General features: G+C 39.6%; 2 protein-coding genes across 2 annotated transcripts in view; one reads left to right on the top strand and one right to left on the bottom strand.

Annotated features, from left to right (window-relative positions):
* The window catches only part of KMT2C (lysine methyltransferase 2C), a 277,011-nt gene that overhangs the window by 20,482 nt on the left and 235,457 nt on the right, over positions 1-21,072 (top strand).
* LOC118900653 (putative protein FAM10A4) lies at positions 16,472-17,889 on the bottom strand. Its single transcript, XM_036863165.1, is given in 4 exon segments — positions 16,472-17,050; positions 17,052-17,338; positions 17,341-17,544; positions 17,760-17,889. Coding segments are annotated over 4 exon segments (1,200 nt in total).

The following is a 21,072-nucleotide window of genomic DNA, read 5'->3' on the forward strand; positions in this document are numbered from 1 at the left end:
AACATAACTAGATTATCTTTTTACTTACTAAAACGTCAAAATGTTGTCTTTTTTAGTTTGAGTCTGAATTTCTTCTGATGTCACCATGTAACCTGTGGATTTCTAATTGTAGAAATCTGTTATTTCAGTCACTTAAATTTTATTTATAATTGTTATTACATTAAATATGGAATATGGAGAAAAAGAAATAAAAGTTCACCTCTTTTCATATCACTCTAACATAGACACTGTAATTTTGATCTATTTTCTTTCCAAGTTTTTTCATATGCATATTTTGTTTCCTTTTTTTTTTTAAATCTATACGTAATTTTTTAAAATTAATTAATTAATTAATTAATTTTTGGCTGTGTTGGGTCTTCGTTTCTGTGCAAGGGCTTTCTCCAGTTGCGGCGAGCGGGGGCCACTCTTCATCGCGGTGCGTGGGCCTCTCACTGTCGCGGCCTCTCTTGTTGCGGAGCACAGGCTCCAGACGTGCAGGCTCAGTAGTTGTGGCTCACGGGCCTAGCCGCTCTGCGGCACGTGGGATCTTCCCGGACCGGGGCACGAACCCGTGTCCCCTGCATTGGCAGGCGGATTCCTAACCACTGCGCCACCAGGGAAGCCCTGTTTCCATTTTATTAATGATTGTATATATATAGAATTTTATAGCCTACTCTCCTCCTTAACATGTAAAAGAAAATTTCCATGTTGTTAATCTTCATAACTTTTTTGAAAGGTGCTTTATTTTCCACTGAGTAGACTGACATAAATGTCCCGTAATCACCCCTATTCCTCCACTTCTCTTAATGTTATTATTACTGTTGCTTATTATGCCATATAAAATGATCTGGCAGCATTTTTGTAGATAAAGTCCTTTTCATATTTTGGATTATTATTATTATTTTTAAAATTTATTTTATTTATTTACTTATTTTTGGCTGTGTTGGGTCTTCGTTGCAGCGCTAGGGCTTTCTCTAGTTGCGGCGAGCGGGGGCTACTCTTCATTGCGGCGTGCGGGCTTCTCATTGCAGTGGCTTCTCTCATTGTGGAGCACGGGCTCTAGGCGCGCGGGCTTCAGTAGTTGCGGCATGCGAGCTCAGTAGTTGTGGCTCACGGGCTCTAGAGCACAGGCTCAGTAGTTGTGGCACACGAGCTTAGTTGCTCTGCGGCATGTGGGATCTTCCCTGACTAGGGATCGAACCCTTGTCCCCTGCATTGGCAGGCGGATTCTCAGCCACTGCGCCACCAGGGAAGCCCTTGGATTATTTTTATAGGACAGATTTCTGTAAGCAGGATTGCTAATTGAAAAGAAAGAAATATTTTGATTCTTGATACATATTTAGAGGTGAGTGGGCTCTAACGTCCAATTGCTGGGTCTCAGGTTCTGGCTCTGTCACTTTCTAGTTGTTGGACTTTGTATAAGCTATTGAATCTCTCTGTGTTTGTTTACTCATCTATAAAATGGGGATGATGATAAAAACCCTGTGATAGGGTTTTTGAGAGAGTTAAAGAGGGTTCATGTTCAGAAAACCTTTAGAACAATGCCTGTTAACTTAGTAAGTTCTTACTTAAATGTGAACTCTTATTTTTTTTATAACTTTAAAATGCTCCCCAAAAGGGATGTATCGAATTATAATGCCAACAGCAACGTGTGTTAGGACCAGTTTCACCCAACTTTGTCATGCATGGTGTATTAAAACCTTTATAAAAGGACTTCCCTGGTGGCGCAGTGGTTAAGAATCCACCTGCCAATGCGGGGGACACAGGTTTGAGCCCTGGTCCGGGAGGATCCCACGTGCCACGGAGCAACTAAGCCTACGTGCCACAGCTGCTGAGCCCGCGTGCCTAGAGCTCGTGCTCCGCAACAAGTGAAGCCACCGCAGTGAGAAGCCCGCGCACCGCAATGAAGAGTAGCGCCTGCTCACTGCAACTAGAGAAAGCCTGTGCACAGCAACGCAGACCCAACACAGCCAAAAATAAATAAAAAAACAAAACAAAACAAAAAAAAGCCTTTATACAAACCTTTTTACTTCTTAGCTTAATAATTGAGAAATAGTACTTAAGTTTTAAATTTTTGCTTACTTGATTAGTAGGACTATTGAACATTCCTGAATTTTATTACTTGTATTTCTTGTATATGCTCAATCATGTTTTGTCCATAGTTTATTGGAGGGGGGTTTTCTTAATGTTTTTCCTATTATTAATTCTTTATATAACACATTTTAAGACATTTACTCTAAGTATTTTGCTTCCTTTGGCTGTATAGAAAATTATCTTTTGTGTAGTTAGGTTCCTTATTTCTTTTAATGCATTGTGGTTTTATTCAAGTCTTTGTAGAAGGAGAGAATTAAGAAAAAATTTTGTTGATTAGGATAACAACACCTTAGGATTTTTGACTTTTTGGAAAGTCAAAACATTTGATTTATTGTCCTTTTTTGTTCAGTCTTATTCTCTGTCTCATTAGTAGGGCACAGTACTGGGAGGAGAAACTTCTTCAAGTTTTTTTTTTTTTTGTAAATTTATTTATTTTTGGCTGTGTTAGGTCTTCGTAGCTGTGTGCAGGCTTTCTCTACTTGCGGTGAGCGAGGGCTACTCTTTGTTGCGGTGCACGGGCTTCTCATTGCAGTGGTTTCTCTGTTGCAGAGCACGGCTCTAGGCATGCGGGCTGCAGTAGTTGTGGCACGTGGGCTCAGTAGTTGTGGCTCTGGGGCTTAGTTGCTCTGCGACACGTGGGATCTTTCTGGACCACGGATCGAACGCGTGTCCCCTGCATTGGCAGGCAGATTCTTAACCACTGTACCACCAGGGAAGTCCTTTTTCAGGTTTTAATCATGGAATTGTTCCTATATATTTTTTTAATAACCTAGGATTAGTGGTGAATTTCTCTTTTATAAATGAAAATATCGAGAAGTTACCTTACTTCACAGTCTTAATGAAAAATGGTTAAACATATTACATAAATGCAGAGGTGGTTCTATTTCTTTATTTACTGCCACACATATCCTATTTTTCTGTAAGTCTTATTACTTTTCCTCTCTTAATATTTGTACTGGCAAGCTGCTAAAGAACAGCCACATGCTTCCTCAAGGTACTTGACTGCACTGTGCCTATAGCTTCTTTTGTAGGTGATATTTAGGATTTTAGGGGAAGTAGTGGGGGAAGTGAGGGGAGCCATAAAGTGGATAAGGGGAATTGATAAGTTAATTAAAGTAGTTAATTAATCTACTGCTGCCCCCAGGATGCTGTGCAACATCTTAGAGTTTGTGCTTTGATGGAAGGGCACAAAAGGAAGTGAAGGAATTCTGTTAATTGATCATAGGAATGATTTCTCCAAATACAGTATTTTTATTAAATCTTATTGAGTAGTTTTCACCATTGACCAATCTTTGTGCTTCATATACATTTTCTAAAAGACTTTTGTAAATTTCATTAGGATAAAAATCTTGAGATTGAAACTTGTGTAGAATTTTATTCATATTTGAAACTACATTACAGTGGAAATAAAAATAGAAACTTTTGGGCTTCCCTGGTGGCGCAGTGGTTGAGAATCTGCCTGCCAATGCAGGGCACACGGGTTCGAGCCCTGGTCTGGGAAGATCCCACATGCCGCAGAGCGACTAGGCCCGTGAGCCACAATTACTGAGCCTGCGCGTCTGGAGCCTGTGCTCCGCAACAAGAGAGGCCGCGATAGTGAGAGGCCCGCGCACCGCGATGAAGAGTGGCCCCCACTTGCCGCAACTAGAGAAAGCCCTCGCACAGAAACGAAGACCCAACACAGCCATAAATAAATAAATAAATAAAAATTAAAAAAAAAAAAAAATAGAAACTTTTGCATGTGTTTTCTAAAACCATTCAAAATAATTCCAAAGTTCATTATAGATAATTCTTGGAATGATATTATTTAACTTTGTGATAATGAAAGAGTAGACTTCTATTTTTTAGTTGTTTTCTTCTGACCACAGACAGCGTGGCTTGTCTGTCTGTGTACAAGTGTCAATCATGCAATCAGCATTTTTGTAGAAGGGTTGGTTTCTTGGTTGTATCTTAAATCTTAACTCCTTTAATTTTGTTATTCTGAATTTTAGTGGGATTACTATAACATTGTAGGTTTGGAGAATATTTCATGGAAGATGATTTATAATCAGTGTTCTGAGTTGATAAGATTTTACAGGGTACCAGATCTGGAAAAAAAAAAAAATTCTTGATTTGGCCTTTATCGAAACAAAGAATTTGATTCCCATTTCCTGCTCTTCTCCCCCATATTGACAGTCTTTAAAACACTTGTTTATTTAAAAATATGGATTCTTTAGTAACCAAGGCCACAGTTAAATCATAATTTAATCTAGTTTATTAAAACAACAGAAGTAGACTGAAGTTACATAACGTTTCTTTTTATTTTTTCAGTGCCAGGAGTAGAAAACACTTGGCCAGCTTCATAGAAGATTAGAAAGTTTGAGGAGGAAAGTAGACTGTTTGTTTATTGAGCAGGAGGGTAATTGTCCATAAGTACAGATCCTTGTTTTGAGGCTTGGAAAAGGTGGTTTAAAAAAAAAACCTTATATTTTAAAAAAACCATGATAAACACCTATAAATAAAGGAGTAAGAAAAATTTGTCAAAATATGGTTGCAGTATCTTAAGTAGACTTATTGCATGAAAATTCCTTTGTTAAATGGGGGGCAAAAAGTGGCTCTGGTTTGGGAGAGTGAGACCCGAGTAGGACATTTTCGGTAGACATCGAAGACCATTTTAGGGGGTTAATATTTCAGTTTTGACCTCCTCACTCCAGATAGAATAGAAAGAATTTGGAGATGTACTCATAGGGTTAACCTAAGGTTTTAACGTTGTGACGCAAAATGTGTTTGTTTCCCTTTGTTTCATATTCTCAGCTCCCAACAAAATTTCATTAAATAATATAAAATAATAAAATGGACTTGTTGGTTTATTTGAAATTAAATGGTAGGGGCGAAGTTCCTGTAAAAGGTTAGCAAAGAGTTAACCTTAGGGGCTTTCTCTGTTGGCTGTTTCCAGCAAGGTTCCCGATCTGAGCTTTGGAGAAATCCATCCCACCTTTTTGAGGCGCCTGCTACGTACGGATCTACTTTCTCTAGTCGTGCTTTTTCCTCCACCTACCTTCCCCCTCCTCTTTCTTGTAGGCTCCCCGAGTGTGTGTCTTGGGTGTGTGTTTGGTGGTGGGTGTGTGTGGCGGGAGAGTCTCAGAGCTGTAGGAGAAGTTGCAAGAAAGAACCTTAATGCTCATTTGTTTTGTTGTGTGTGGATGGGTGCTGCAGTGGGATCGGGGTGGCCGGTCTCGGTTGGGAGCCAGGGAGTCTGCCCTATTGAATCGCGCTGCCGGAGGATGGATGGTGAAGCTGAAAGTAAAATATTTAAATCGTAGTAAGAATTTGACACATTTTGAAATATTTATATAATTTTAAAACTCTGAATAAACACTTGGACTCAAGTATTCCGTGGCGGGTTTGAGGATTTTCAACATATTTCTTCATGTGTGTTTAACCCCCAGTTATAATTAGAAAAAAAAAAAAAAAAAGTAAAATCTTTGGTCCCTTCACCAGCATTTTAACATATTTCTTCTGGTAATCTGCTAGAATTTAATTAGATCAGAAGAAGAGAAAAAACCCAACCTATTTTGTACGTAATGTGTTTTAGAGAACTTGTTTCAAGCTGAGAGAAAAACAGTTTGATGAATTTAAATACATGTTCCCTTTTTGTTAAGTAAAAATAAGATAGTATAGGTTTAATTTCATTATGTTACAGTTGAACTCATATTTAGACTTCTACTTATTCTGAGATATTTAATACTTAAAATACTTATGTGTAATATTTAATATATTTAACCTCAGCTGGCATTAGTTATATATCTTTTTTTCTTGTAAAATCTTGTAGTATATGTTAAGTATGATAAACTGTCTCTTCTGGAATAACTTTCATTATATACTGAAGCTGCAGCAGTGCCTGATTTCTAAGTAGAATTTTCTTTTTCTTTTTTTAAAACTTGGGCATAAAATCCTGCCTGGCTACTTTTCTAAAAGTAAAGTTAAATGATAGTGAAATATATGTTTTATTTTCTGTAAGGCGCATTGAATTGGAAACAATGTATTTTAACAAGTGTTTAAATTTGAATTTTAACTATTTCATAGTGTATATTTCAGAATAAACAGTTGCTGTTTCCAATGTAAAATGTTATATTTATTATAAACTTATGATTGTTCTAGTTGTATAGTTTATGCACATATGTTTTTAAAAATATTTATTTATATATATATATATTTTAAAATTTTTGGCTGCGTTGGGTCTTTGTTGCTGCACGCGGGCTTTCTCTAGTTGCTGTGAGCGGGGGCTACTCTTTGTTGCAGTGCGGTGGCTTCTCTTGTTGCGGAGCACGGGCTCTAGGCAGCACGAGCTTCAGTAGTTGCAGCACGTGGGCTCAGTAGTTGCGGCTCTCAGGCTCCAGAGTGCAGGCTCAGTAGTTGTGGCGCATGGGCTTAGTTGCTCCATGGCATGTCGGATCTTCCCAGACCAGGGCTCAAACCCGTGTCCCCTGCATTGGCAGGTGGATTTTTAACCACTGCACCATCAGGGAAGTCCTGCACACACACACACACACACACATATATATATATATATATATATATATATTTTAACATTTTTATTAGAGTATAATTGCTTTTACAATGGTGTGTTAGTTTCTACTTTATAACAAAGTGAGTCAGTTATACATATACATATGTTCCCATATCTCTTCCCTCTTGCATCTCCATACCTCCCACCCTCCCTATCCCACCCCTCTAGGTGGTCACAAAGCACTGAGCTGATCTCCCTGTGATATGCGGCTGCTTCCCACTAGCTATCTATTTTACGTTTGGTAGTGTATATATGTCCACTGCACATATGTTTTTAACATCTAGACTTATATGCAAAATGTAAAATAAATACAAGACTAATGTGATATAGCCAAGTCCTTTCTAAATTACCTAATGCCTTATTAAAGAACACTGAACCATTTTTTCGTTGCTTCATTTTAATGATAACAAAAATGTAATTTCTCTGAAGTGTCAAATTATGCAATAGCTTCCTATATTTTGATTTGAGAGGAGTTTAGTAAATTATTTTTAAATGTTTCTTAGCTTTTATATTTCATGGATAACGGAAAAGTGTCTGTGACTTAGCTGAAATATGATGTGTGATGCACTCACCTTGTCCCATCACAGCCATTTGGCTCTTAGTGGTGAAGTGGAACGTGAACTGTTCTTCCTACAAACAAGTGCATTCATTTATGCTGTTTAACTGGGACTGATGACACTGTGATGTTAAAGAAAAATGTGGTCATCATGTGGAAGCTTCCCCACAGTGTACCTTGTATTTTGAAGAAATTAATCCCAGTTTGTTTTTAGATGTTTTATTTTTAAAAAAGCTGTTCCTTGAGTAGAATATTGTTAAACAAATGGTAAACACCATAAAGTGTAATGCTGTAGCATTCCCCTTCAGCTGCCTTCTCCTTACAAAAAAGAAGCCACCACCTCTAAGAACAGTAAAAAGAGAAAAACAGAACAAAACAAAAGACCCCAGAAAACAAAAGCCTTTTTTAATGTGGGAAAACTAATGGCTTATTTAACACTTTCCTATAGCCATTTTTGAAATCTCACTTAAATCTTCCATCATGGGGTAGAATTGGCTGTGTTTCTCTTAGAATTTGGTCTTATCTCTATATTTGGCTCTATGGTTTTGCATAATGTTTTGAATAGTAATAAATAATAACTTGGTTCTTTTTTCATCTTGTGTTATGTATAGACTTCAAGAAATACTTTTCCCTTTTCAGGTCTGGCAGATTAAAGATAAATAATGAAATAAACTTTATATTATCTAAAAGTAAAAAGGACAAAGGAAAAGGTGGAATGAAAGCTGAAGTAAATTTAGGTCTGTTGAATTTGAAGTGCTGTTGTGTATACTACTAACACCAATAAAACCTAAAGCAATCTAGAAAAAAAGGTGTTAAAAGATACATTTCCATATTTGTGGTAAAATAATTATTAAAATTGAGAAACCATGGATAAATGCGGATGTTTTGGCTTGGTTGAAGTAATGTAAATTAAATCTGTAGTTACATTTTACTTTGATACGGAGTGATGGTCCAGTAATTTTGATGATAGTAATATATACATCCTGTAACTTGAATTATTAGATTGTCTGTAAATACCTCTAAAGATGGTGGTAAAGTTTCAAAAATTATTTAACCTGGCACTCAGGAATATTAGGAAAAAGAAGTTTTATCTATTACATTATAGGGAAAAATGTAGGCAGGATGTGTTATGAATTGTGTTTTCATGAAGAGATCAGTATTCTTTGGTGTTTTTTTCTTAAGTCCATTGAAAAATTTAGAAGTCAGATATCTAGTTGCTTATAATAAAGGTCACCAACCCCTCCTCACTCCTTAGTGCCACTCTCCAAAGGAAACTCTAAATTATTTGTGTGGTTTTTGTGACTAAATAAGCTTATTTTATGATTTATCAATTTTACATTGATTCCTGCTCTGATAAATGAGGATTTGGTTCATTTTTTCTGCTTACCCAATAGATGTATCACTTTTAATTTCCCTGTTCTCTTTGCAATTTATGTAATATAATAGACTTTTTCTTCATGTTGATATCGATTGTCTGTCTTGATTTCCCAGGAGTAAAATTGAAGCTATTACTGCTTCTACTTTTCTTTTCACCTTTCCTTTCCCCCTTTCCTTTCCCCTTTATGCCCCTATGTCTGTCATGTCTACTTTGGCATTGTCAAGGTTGAGAACATTTATATTCTGTTTGCCTGTGACTTGGTTTTAATAGTTGGAAATTGATGAATAGTTTCTACATTATTGTGGTGGTATAAATATTGTTCACAGCAGAGGAAAGGAGAGTACAATTACATTTCCTGTATTGGTTCTTGGTTTTTGAGTCTGTAATTGCCTTTATTCTTGTCTTATTTGTCATTGTTCTTTCTTCCATGTTATCAGCTTTCCATGCTATTTGTTTTTATTGCTGTTATTTTATGTATGTGAGTACTTTTCCCCTAGGAAAAGTATGATAAGGAAAGGCTTCTCCTAGTCTTTTTCCTTAATATGGACTAGGTGTTATCTAGACCTGTTACATGTTGTTCTTAGTGCTGGACTCTGCATCACTGCATTTGCACTTTAGCTCTGCTCTTATTGGATCTTTATTCTTTGAGTTACTTCCTTGTTTTTAATGCAGTACATCCCTCACAGAAACTTCTAGAAAGAATATGTGGAAGATACAGTTTTGAATCCTGGCATATCTGAAAAAGTCTTCATTAACCCTTGTAGTTGACTGGTGTTATTTTTATTCAAGCCAAACTAAGTTGAAAATTATTTTCCGTCAAAGCTTTGAATGCATTGCTCCAGTGTCTTTTAGTATCCATTGTTGTTGTTGAGGAGAAGTCTGATACAGTGTGTTTCTTGTTCCATTGTGGGTGATGTGTTTTATCTTCCTCTGTGGAAGCTCCTTAGAGCTTTCTTTCTGTCCTTTTTAAATAGAAATTTCTCAAAGATGTTTAGAGGTGGTTCTTTTCCATTATTATTAAACTAAGGACTCATGTTTTTTAATTCTTGGGAAATTCTCCTATTATTGCTTTAATTCTCTTTATAACTCCTTTTAGTTGGTTATTGGGCTTTATGTATTCATGCCCACTCCCCCACCCCCATTTTTTTGTCCTTTTGTTCTTCTGGGCATTTCCTCTATTTTATTCTAAGACTCTGTAATTTTACTTTAGCAGTCATATTTTAAATTTTCAAGAATTCCACCCCCCCCCCCCCCCCCACGCCCAGCATCCTTTTTCCATTTTATGGATTCATAATCTTGAATCTCTTTGAAAATGTTAATAGAGTTTTTTTTAAAGTCATCACCCTTCCTCTTATCTGTTTGCTCTAGGGTAATTGTTGTTTATCTTGGTCTCATTTATGTTGTAGGGTTTTTAATCAGACATCTGCTGATCCTTGTCACTCATATTTAAGACCTAGTAGAAGGACTCATGGTGAGTTCTTGGTGGGAATTAATGATTAGCTTGAAGTTGATAACCCTTTGTATTCTGACATTTAGGAGTCCATTGTTTTACCCCAGAGTGCCAACCCCCACCCCCTACTCTTTTCACCAGTTCCCTTCCCCAGACAATGATTTTTTTTTTTTTTTAAGAAAAGATCTCTGCATTTTATTTTATTTTTTAAATGATAGTTCTTTTCCTTAAAAAATTTTTTAATACTATTTCAGTGATCTTTTATTGAAAGGAGCTAATGTGTGTATGTTTGATCTGCTATTTGAACCAAGAGATTCTCCTTCAGCTTTTAAGCTGGACTAGACCAAAGCTAATATTCACATGTGTATTTTATCCAGTGTTTCAGAATGTGTTAGGTTGTAGAAATATAATGGGAGCTTTAGGTTGTATATGTGTTCTGGGTGTTTAGAAAAGAGAATACTCACTTTGTGTGTTGGGCCTTTTACAGCAGGTGGAGGAATAGGAAAACTCACAAAAAAGTTATGAATATGATACCTGCTGGTGAAAATATTCAGATAGCTCAGGAGAGTGTAATTAATTAAAAAGTGTAAGGCCTTTTGCCACTCTCTTCTGCCCTGTATTTCAGAGAGAATTACTGTGAACTCTATTTTGTATCCTTCTTGACTCTTGCTATGCATATATGTTTTCTATATTTACATAATGTGCTTACATTCATTTTCACACAGATGGGATCATTTTATATGTATTTTAAAAAATTTTATTTATTTGGCTGTGCCAGGTCTTCGTTGCCGCCTGTGGGATCTTCGTTGCGGCATGTGGGATCTTTAATTGCGGGCTGTGGGATCTAGTTCCCTGGATTGAACCCGGGCCCCTTGCATTGGGAGCACAGAGTCTTAGCCTCTGCAGCACCAGGGAAGTCCCCTCGTTTTATATGTGTTGCTTTGTGATTTTCTTTTGTCACTTAGTTTATCTTGAACGTTTTTCTGTTTTAGCATATATACATCAATATCATTCATTTCAAAAACTGCCTAGTCTTCATCCAGCTGATGCAAATTGAGGGCTTTGCTTATGCCAAGGAGTGTTCAGGAGTGTTCTAGATTCTGGGGATTCAGTGGTGCACAACGGAGATCAAGCCCTTTCTTTCACTGGACAAATACTTCAGTAGTGAGAGGAACAAAATAAATGTATTCCTTATCATTAATTTCAGACAGTGAGAGGTACCATAAAGAAAATAAAACTGTGGTAATGGTATCGAGAGTGTCCGTTAATGGTTCTGAGAGACAGTAATGCATGTAGTGAGGTTGTCAGGAAGGTCTCGTTGAAGTGATGATATTGAAATAGACCTGGGTGAAATGGAGGCAGTTATGAGAAAATTCAGAAGAACACGGTTCATTGTGAAGCCCCCAAAAGAAGAATGAGTGTGTGATGCTCAAGGGACCCTCCTACCTCTCAAAATAAAAGAGTGGTGTTACCGGACATTCAGGAGAGCTTACGAGATCGCGTCTGAGAGGCAGGCAGGAGCCTGATCACGTGGTACCCTGCATGCTAAGGGCAGGATCATGGTAAGGAGCAGGAATTTTATTCTCAGCGCAGTGGAAGCCATTGGAGGCTTTTGTTTTTTTAATTTTATTGATTGATTGATTGATTGATTGATTGATTGCTGTGTTGGGTCTCCGTTTCTGTGCGAGGGCTTTCTCTAGTTGCAGCAAGTGGGGGCCACTCTTCATCGCGGTGCGCGGGCCTCTCACTATCGCGGCCTCTCTTGTTGGGAGCACAGGCTCCAGACGCGCAGGCTCAGCAATTGTGGCTCACGGGCCCAGTCGCTCCGCGGCATGTGGGATCTTCCCAGACCAGGGCTCGAACCCGTGTCCCCTGCATTGGGAGGCAGATTTTCAACCACTGCGCCACCAGGGAAGCCCCCCATGGGAGGGTTTTAAACCAACAAAGCTATTGAAGTAATCTTTGCAAGTATGGCTTAGAGTAGGCTTGTGACAGAGGAGAAAGGTGATTAGGTTTTATATGTGTTTTGAAAGCTCCTATGATAAGGTCTGCTAAAGGATTTGATGAGGGGAGTATGAGAAAAAGAAGTAAAGCTGTTGTCTAGATTTTTGGCTTCGGCAGCTTGGGTGGATAGTAGTGTCACTTAGATTATTAGAGAGCCTAGTGGAAAAATGGGTTTGTAAACTAGATTGGAGTACCCTAATTTATTTAGCCATTCCCTTATTGATGGTCATTTAGTTGATTTCCAATTTTATTGTTATCTTTGTAGTGAACATCCTTGTGCTTGTATAGATTTACTTGTTGGCATATTTTAGAAGGTAAATTCGTAGATATAGAGTTGTCTTATTAAAGAGTATTTGTGCTTCAGGTTTTGATAGCTACTGGCCGATTGCCCTCCACAAATGGAGTATTGACTTAGAATCCCACACAGAGTATGTGTCCGTCGTCCCCCGCCCCGCATCCTTGCCAGCAACATATGCTGGTGGGGCTGGGGTGTGGGGGACAGGGCATACAGTTCTGAAAATGGGAATTGTAGTTCTAATAGAATTTTTCTTTACTAAGTCACCTAAGTACTCTGTTCCCAGAATGAAAATCAGCCCTCATCCTTTTCCTTTTCGTCTCCCCGAAGTCATAACATGTCTCTGGCCATAGTTTCTTCCAGCTACCGGTCCTATAGTTGTTGGTCAGTCCTTCTAACTTCGGTGACATTTATGAAGCCTTTCATCATAATTATGATAATAGTGATGAGCGTAAAGACTGTTCATTGTTTAATGTATCCTATCCTAAATGTGTCACGTGTGCTGTATTAATCTGTTTAGTCATTGCCAGCAATCTACAAGTAAATACTGTTACATCTCCAGTGTTGCCAGTGGAAAAAACTGAGACAAAGGACTTCTACCAATCTTTGACTATCTTTTCATTTTTATCTTCTTTTTCTGTCAGAGTGTTTCTTTCTGATAAGTTTGGCACTGTCACTTGAATACCTTTTTTCAGTCATTATGGGTCAAAACACAAACACAAAATAAGTGGCAGAAAGAGAGGCACAGGTGGAGTCAATGTGTTGCAGAACACATTCAGTTTGGGAGAAAGCTCTGCTTGTTGGGTTCTGGTGGTCAAACTGCCTAGGTTCAAATTCTAGCCTTATAATTAAGTAGCTACTTGATTTGGGGCTGATCATTGGTCTTTCTCGTAGCTCAGTTTCATCAACTTTAAAATGGAATAACAGGAATTCCCTGGTGGTGCAGTGGTTAAGAATCCGCCTAACAATGCAGGGGACACGGGTTCAAGCCCTGGTCTGGGAAGATCCCACATGCCACGGAGCACCTAAGCCCGTGTGCCACAGCTACTGAGCCTGTGCCCTAGAGCCCGAGAACCGCAACTACTGAAGCCTGCGTGCCACAACCACTGAAGCCCATGTGCCTAGAGCCCGTGCTCTGCAACAAGAGAAGCCACTGCAATGAGAAGCCCGCGCACCGCAACGAAGAGTAGCCCCCGCTCGCCACAACTAGAGAAAGCCTGTGCGCAGCAATGAGGACCCAATGCAACAAATAAATAAGTAAATAAATAAATTTATAAAAACCTGGAATAACAATAGTACATGTTTTGTCGGGTTGTAGTGGGCAGTAAATAATGCATGTTAAAGTGGATAGTACGTGGCTAGGGCAGAGTAAGTACTTCATCAGAGTTAACTCTTATATTTACATTATTGGTCAGGAGTGAACAGTCTGTCTAACATTCAGAGCGTGGGGAAAAAATACAGGCAATGGAATATCACACTCCTATGAATTGTATGTTCATGTATAAAGTTAAAGGAATAGTAAATACCACTAGTGTTTTTAGTGAGTGAATTGGGATATACATGTATTAAGCTTTTATGTTTCTGCTGGGGTGACATATTCCATGGTTATTTTAATTTGCATGTCTTATGATTGAGTTAAATTGAGTGTATTTGCCACTAGCATTTCTTTTTTTTGCAAATTGCCTACCTGTGCCCTGTACCAGGTACCTTTTGACTTCAAATAACAAAAAGCTTAATTTAAAATGGCTGAAATGAGTCAGATTTCACTTCATATGACCAGAGTCCAGGTGTATTTCAGTAGCCTGATGAAATTGTCAAGGACCCAGATGCTGTCCCCTTTCCTGCTTTTTAAAATCTTCAGCTTGGGAGGAATCAGGCTCCCTGACTTCAGACTATACTACAAAGCTACAGTAATCAAGACAGTATGGTACTGGCACAAAAACAGAAATATAGATCAGTGTAACAGGATAGAAAGCCCAGAGATAAACCCACGCACACATGGTCACCTTATCTTTGACAAAGGAGGCAAGGACATACAATGGAGAAAAGACAGCCTCTTCAATAAGTGGTGCTGGGAAAACTGGACAGCTACATGTAAAAGAATGAAATTAGAACACTCCCTAACACCATACACAAAAATAAACTCAAAATGGATTAAAGACCTAAATATAAGGCCAGACACTGTACAACTCTTAGAGGAAAACATAGGCAGAACACTCTATGACATAAATCACAGCAAGATCCTTTTTGATCCACCTCCTAGAGAAATGGAAATAAAAACAAAAATAAACAAATGGGCCCTAATGAAACTTAAAAGCTTTTGCACAGCAAAGGAAACCATAAACAAGATGAAAAGATAATCCTCAGAGTGGGAGAAAATATTTGCAAATGAAGCAACTGACAAAGGATTAATCTCCAAAATACACAAGCAGCTCAATATTAAACAAACAACCCAATCCAAAAAGGGGCAGAAGATCTAAGTAGACATTTCATACCAAGAAGATATACAGATTGCCAACAAACACATGAAAGGATGCTCAACATCACTAATCATTAGAGAAATGCAAATCAAAACTACAATGAGGTATCACCTCATACCGGTCAGAATGGCCATCATCAAAAAATCTATAAACAATAAATGCTGGAGAGGGTGTGGAGAAGAGGGAACCCTCTTGCACTGTTGGTGGGAATGTAAATTGATACAGCCACTCTGGAGCACAGTATGGAGGTTCCTTAAAAAACTAAAAATAGAACTACCATACGACCCAGCAATCCCACTACTGGGCATATATCCTGAGAAAACCATAGTTCAAAAAGAGTCATGTACCACAGTGTTCATTGCAGCACTATTTACAATACAATTTACAATAGCCAGGACATGGAAGCAACCTAAGTGTCCATCGACAGATGAATGGATAAAGAAGATGTGGCACATATATACAGTGGAATATTACTCAGCCGTACAAAGAAACGAAATTGAGTTATTTGTAGTGAGGTGGATGGACCTAGAGTCTGTCATACAGAGTGAAGTAAGTCAGAAAGAGAAAAACAAATACCATATGCTAACACATCTATATGGAATCTTAAAAAAAAAAAAAAGATTCTGAAGAACCTAGGGGCAGGACAGGAATAAAGACACTGACGTAGAGAATGGACTTGAGGACACGGGGAGGGGGAAGGGTAAGCTGGGACAAAGTGAGAGAGTGGCATGGACATATATACACTACCAAATGTAAAATAGATAGCTAGTGGGAAGCAGCTGCATAGCACAGGGAGATCAGCTCAGTGCTTTGTGACCACCTAGAGGGGTGGGATAGGGAGGGTGGGAGGGAGATGCAAGAAGGAGGAGATATGGAGATATATGTGTATGTATAGCTGATTCACGTTGTTATAAAGCAGAAACTAACACACATTGTAAAGCAATTATACCTCAACAAAGTTAAAAAAAAATCTTCAGCTTGTTGAATTCACTTCAATAATTCACTTAAATAATTATTGAGCACCTATAATTTAGCAGGCAGTAGTCTGTAGCTATGGGAAATAACAGCAGTGAGGAAAACAGGCCATGTTTACTGCCCTCTGAAAGCTTACAGTTTGGTGGGGGTAGGGGATGAGGCGAACAAGAAGGTAGAATGTGCAGTAAGTAAGATGTCGTGGAAGCAAATCATTAAAAATAATAATAATAAAGCAATTAAAAAGACAAATCAAAATGCTTCAGTGACCATATATCCAACTCAAACTTTATCTGTTTAAATGATCTTCCCACTAATAAATCTTTATGTCACTCAAACTTGAACAATAAATCTTCCATACTGAAGTATCTTCCTTGCTTAATTAATTCAAAGGAAAAAACCAAAATGATTAGTAAAGGAAAATGTAGGGATTAACACACCCTTTTAATTTGTTTTAAATATTTTTAAGGTTTAAAAATTGTTTAAAGTTTTTAATTTCTAGTAAGAAAACATTATCTGAATGAATACCCTAATGGCAAACCACTGTAAAAATGTTTCAGCTGCATTTGGGGCAGAGGGGTAGGGATTATCTTCAAAGCACCCTAGCTTTCTTCACGAGAAGGTCAGAGGTACACTGGTTTGTATTATTGCGACATCCATTAGGTGAGCTAAGTTGCTTTTCCTTCACCAGGGGCTTTATTTGTCCGAAGGGCATTATGCTTGACCTCCAAATTTGGCCGACAATTTACTGATGAGATTCATAACCTTTGAGCTGCTCTGATATTTTGACGTATTTCCCGGGTTCTGAGCCGCATCCTGGAAGGCCACCATAACTTCTGGATCCTGCACGGCTGCGAGAACCTCTGGATCACTGAGAATTTCATTGAGCCCAGGCATTCCGCCAGGACAGACACCTGGAGAAGAGCCACACTGAGCCCCTGATAGCCGTCTGGCTTCTTCCTCCCTCGGGGCGCTCTCATGTTCTTCCCGAGCCATCTTGACCCTTTCTGTTCTTCCTTTGACCTCTCGCTCTTCACGTTTTTGCTCACACTTTCTCTGATGTTCAGCAATTTCCTGGGCCCTTGGTTGAACTTCTTTCAGCATTGCACTCGCATCTTCATCGTAATCCAGCTTACAGGGAAGGGCTAGATCATGGGCAGCTTCTTCCCAATGGCCCAGAAGTCTGTGTGCTTTCGCTCGCCACTTGTCTGGCTGAGCAGAATCAGGATTTATTTCAATAGCTCTGTCACAGTCTCGGATGGCAGCATTTGGCTTCTGTAATTGGATGAAGACAACTTGCTCTTTTGCCACACAGAACGGCCAAACGAGGATTTAGCTTGATGGCATCTGTGAACAAGTCAATGGCTTTCTGTAGTTCACCCTCATTTAGGGCATCCGTGGCAGCTACTTTTTTATCATTTGCCTGATCCATCATCTCCTCAGTTATCTCTGCACTTTCATCTCCCATTTCTTGAGGGGCATCAGTGTCTGGGTCAGTCACACCTTCATTGTCAATTTCTAGATCACTTTCCTCACTTGATGGTTCATCTGTCTTTATGTTTTCCTCCGCCTTCTTACTGTTTTTTCTTCCTTGGTATTTTCTTCCAATTTAGTTTTATGAGTAGCAGGTGGTATTTTACCCCCCATGCTCTCCACCCACTCCCTCAGGAAGCGCATTTCCTCGGTGTGCAGAACGCTCGGGTCCTGCTTGCACATTTTCATGAAGGCTCGAAGCTCTCTCACGTTGGGGGGGGGTCCATGGTCCGGAGGCGGCGGGCGCGGCGAGGCTGCGGCCCGATTCCAGGCCCAATGTTAAGTGTTATGGAGAAAAATAAAGCAATGCAGGGGGACGGGCGAGGTTGAGTCGGGTTATTTTAATGACGTGATCAGGGAAGGCTTCAATGCAGTGACCTTTGAGTGGAGTCTCAATGGTAGTAAGAGTGCAAGGGCAAGAGGTGCGGTGGAAGAGCATTTCAGACAGAGGGCCTCTCCCGGAGCACACAGGCCCGGGGCAGGAGTGAGCTGGCGCCTTCAAAGACCTGGAAGGAGAGCTGGGGCGGGTGGCAGAGCTGAGTGATGGCTGGCAGAGAGGGGGAGCAGGAAGTCAGAGCGTGCAGGGCCTTGTAGACCATTGTGAGATGTTTTGGCTTTTCTTCCGGGTGAGATGAGATACCTTTGGGGGCTTTCGAGCAGGGGGCTGGCCTTATCTGATGAACGCTTTGCAAGGTTCATGCTGGCTGCTGTGTTGAGACTAGGATGAAGGGGACAGAGGCTGAAGCAGGCGTGGTAGTTACGGAAGTATTGCAAGCAGCCAGGTGAGAGGTATTTTGGAAAAAGATAGACGTCAGAGAAGTGGTTCTGTATATATTTTGAAGGTAGACTGAAAGGATCTGTGGAGGAGTTGGGTGTGAGATGTGAGAAGAAGAGAGGAGTGGTGTTCACACTTCTGGTAGTCCACGTGACCAGCGCCCTAAAGATGTGGTCTATCTCTTCGTGTATGTCTATTTTATTTGGAACAGAAACCTTTCCTGGATGCTCTCTCAGATTTCCCCTTGGATCCTGTTGGCTGTGATTGGTCATGTATTCCTGTTGTAGGTGCAAGTGAGGCCAGGAAAGCCAACATCTGGTCCTCTGAGGCCTTATAATGGGAGGTGGCCTCTGACAGCGAGAACAAGTTGATGGCGGGGGGATGGAGTGGCTGCTGGTTGGGTAACAGTAGTGGCTTCCGTATATCACTGCCCACTTTTCTGTTGGGTTGGTCATCCTTTAAAAAAAAATTTTTTTTAAAGTGACTTGTAAATACTCTTTGCATGTTAAGAAAATAAGCTCTTGTAATAATAGATTCTAAATATTTCCAAGCCATCTATTTTAATGAGGTTTTTTACTCAGAGGTCAGTTTTCTAATTTTGAAATAAATGAATCCTTTCAAAGTTACGAGTGGGGGCAGGTGAACGCGGAGACTGATGCATAATTTATAGTTTTTCCTACTCTAGGTGCAAGTGTCATTTTAACCTGAATGCTGGCTAGTCATGCTTTATAAAACTCTCATTTGGGGTCTTGTAAGGGCGGCAGTGAGGTGGATGGGAAAAACAGAACCACCCTGATACCTCTGTGCCCTGTAGATCTCTCTCTTGTTACTGCCTCCTACCACTGAAGATGTGCAGCTTCATCAGAGGCAGAGTCTTCAGGAAGGTTTTCTTCTTACAGTTTTTTCTTGCTTCTCTCTTCAGTGGTCATTGTCTACTGACTTTTCCTTCCCTCCCTCCCTCGCTCCCTCTCTTCCTTCACCAACAAAGCTGATAACTGGCTTATTATAACAAGAGAATTTTGTCTTATTATATGATTAATTGTTCATCCTTCAACATGGGAGGCAGTGTAGCTCTAAGATCTTGAGTGTGCTCTTCCTCCTCAGTCACAGCAGAGTTTTGAGCTTCACCTCCACTACTTACTAGCGGTGTGACCCAGACCGCTTCATTGCACAGCTCCGTTTCTGTTGTGCTAGGGATGGCGTTCCCATCAAACACGATGCAAATGCTGCTTCCTGGAGTTGTACAATGTGGTGGTTCTGATGTGACTTTAGGCAAGTTAATTCAGCCCTGAGTTTTCAATGAGATCATGAATGTGGAATTCTAAGAACACTGCCTTTAAGGGACTTAAGAGGAAATGATGAACAATTCCATAGCCCTTCGTTTTTACCTTTGACTAAGGGTGATTACTAATAACTAATCAAGTGGGGAAGTAGGGTCATTGTGAAGTAGCTGTGAGGTATTATGGAAGGTATATTATAAAAACCTCTATTTTTTCCCCCTCTGCACACGTCGTTGTTAAAAAAGCAATTGTGAGTATATGAGTTTGGATCATTTCCACAGTTCACCTGGAGCTCTGAGGCCTTTCCAAGACTCCGTTGTGTTGATGCACAGGGTTGGGGGGGGGTACAGATAGGTGAGATACATTTACAGTTGTTGCATGATAACTTATCAAGGCATAGCCAAGAGAGGGAATTCAGTGCAGGCAGGTGAAAATATATTTAGTTTTCTTTTTCCAAAGTGTTCACTTTAATATACTTCTGGTAGGATATTAGAACAATTTCTAAGTTCCAAGTTCTGTGCTTAAAATCAGGAGATTCTCTAGGAGTCACTGGTTTAGTTTCTGTGCCATAATTCAAGTAGAGTTACAACACCGTTACAGCAGTTGTTGGGAATTTAGGGGTTTAGGGCTCAAAATAAATGCACATTCACTTATGTCCTTTTTTGTGCGGGGTACTTTTTTGGGGGAATGGTTTTAAGCGTAGATTTACAAGGAAAATCAACTTAGTGCATATTAAATACAGTGTATTCCTTTTGATCAAAACTTGCCTAGAGGAATGTTTTTCCAGTAGGTGCAGAGGGGAGTGTAATCGTAAATAAGATTGTTTTATTCTTTTTTTAAAATTTGGCTGCGTGCGGGACCTTTTTAGTTGCGGCATGCGGGATCTTAGCTGCAGCATGTGGGATCTAGTTTCCTGACCAGGGGTTGAACCTAGGCCCCCTGCATTGGGAGTGTGGAGTCTTAACCACTGGACCACCAGGGAAGTCTCAAGATTGTTTTATTCTTAATGAAGTTATGTCTTAGAGCAAGAGAAAGGTACATAAATTTTTCTTTATATTAGCCCTGTATTATAATTTGACTTACAACCTTGTAGCTTTAGATTTGTAGAGTGATTACTAACCACCTGTCACTGTGCGGATCTGTAAAGACTCCATGGTGAGATGAATGTATGGGAGAAGGGTAGGAGTTATGTGCTAGTGCATATCCAGGCAGAAGGAGCAACTTAAGGATTGGTGGCACAGACCTGCGAAATTGCTCGGCCCATTTGTAAAGTGTTCAGTGTTAATAAAAATACAATATACTGTATATCATAGTTCCCACATTGAATTTAACCATAACTAATGATACAATTGTGGCTCTAAAGCAGTTGTCTCCAAACTTATATTTGTTTTCTTTTTCTTTTTTAAAAATTTATTATTTATTTTTAAAAATTTATTTATTTTATTTATTTGGTTTTGGCTGCATTGGGTCTTCGTTGCTGCACGCGGGTTTTCTCTAGTTGCGGCGAGGGGGGGCTACTCTTCGTTGCGGTGCGCGGGCTTCTCATTGCGGTGGCTTCTCTTGTTGCGGAGCATGGGCTCTAGGTATGCGGGCTTCAGTAGTTGTGGCGTGAGGGTTCAGTAGTTGTGGCTTGTGGGCTCTAGAGCGCAGGCTTAGTAGTTGTGGCGCACAGGCTTTGTTGCTCCACGGCATGTGGGATCTTCCCGGACCAGGGCTCGAACCCATGT

Source organism: Balaenoptera musculus, chromosome 9 (assembly GCF_009873245.2).
Source record: "Balaenoptera musculus isolate JJ_BM4_2016_0621 chromosome 9, mBalMus1.pri.v3, whole genome shotgun sequence".
NCBI lineage: Eukaryota > Metazoa > Chordata > Mammalia > Artiodactyla > Balaenopteridae > Balaenoptera > Balaenoptera musculus.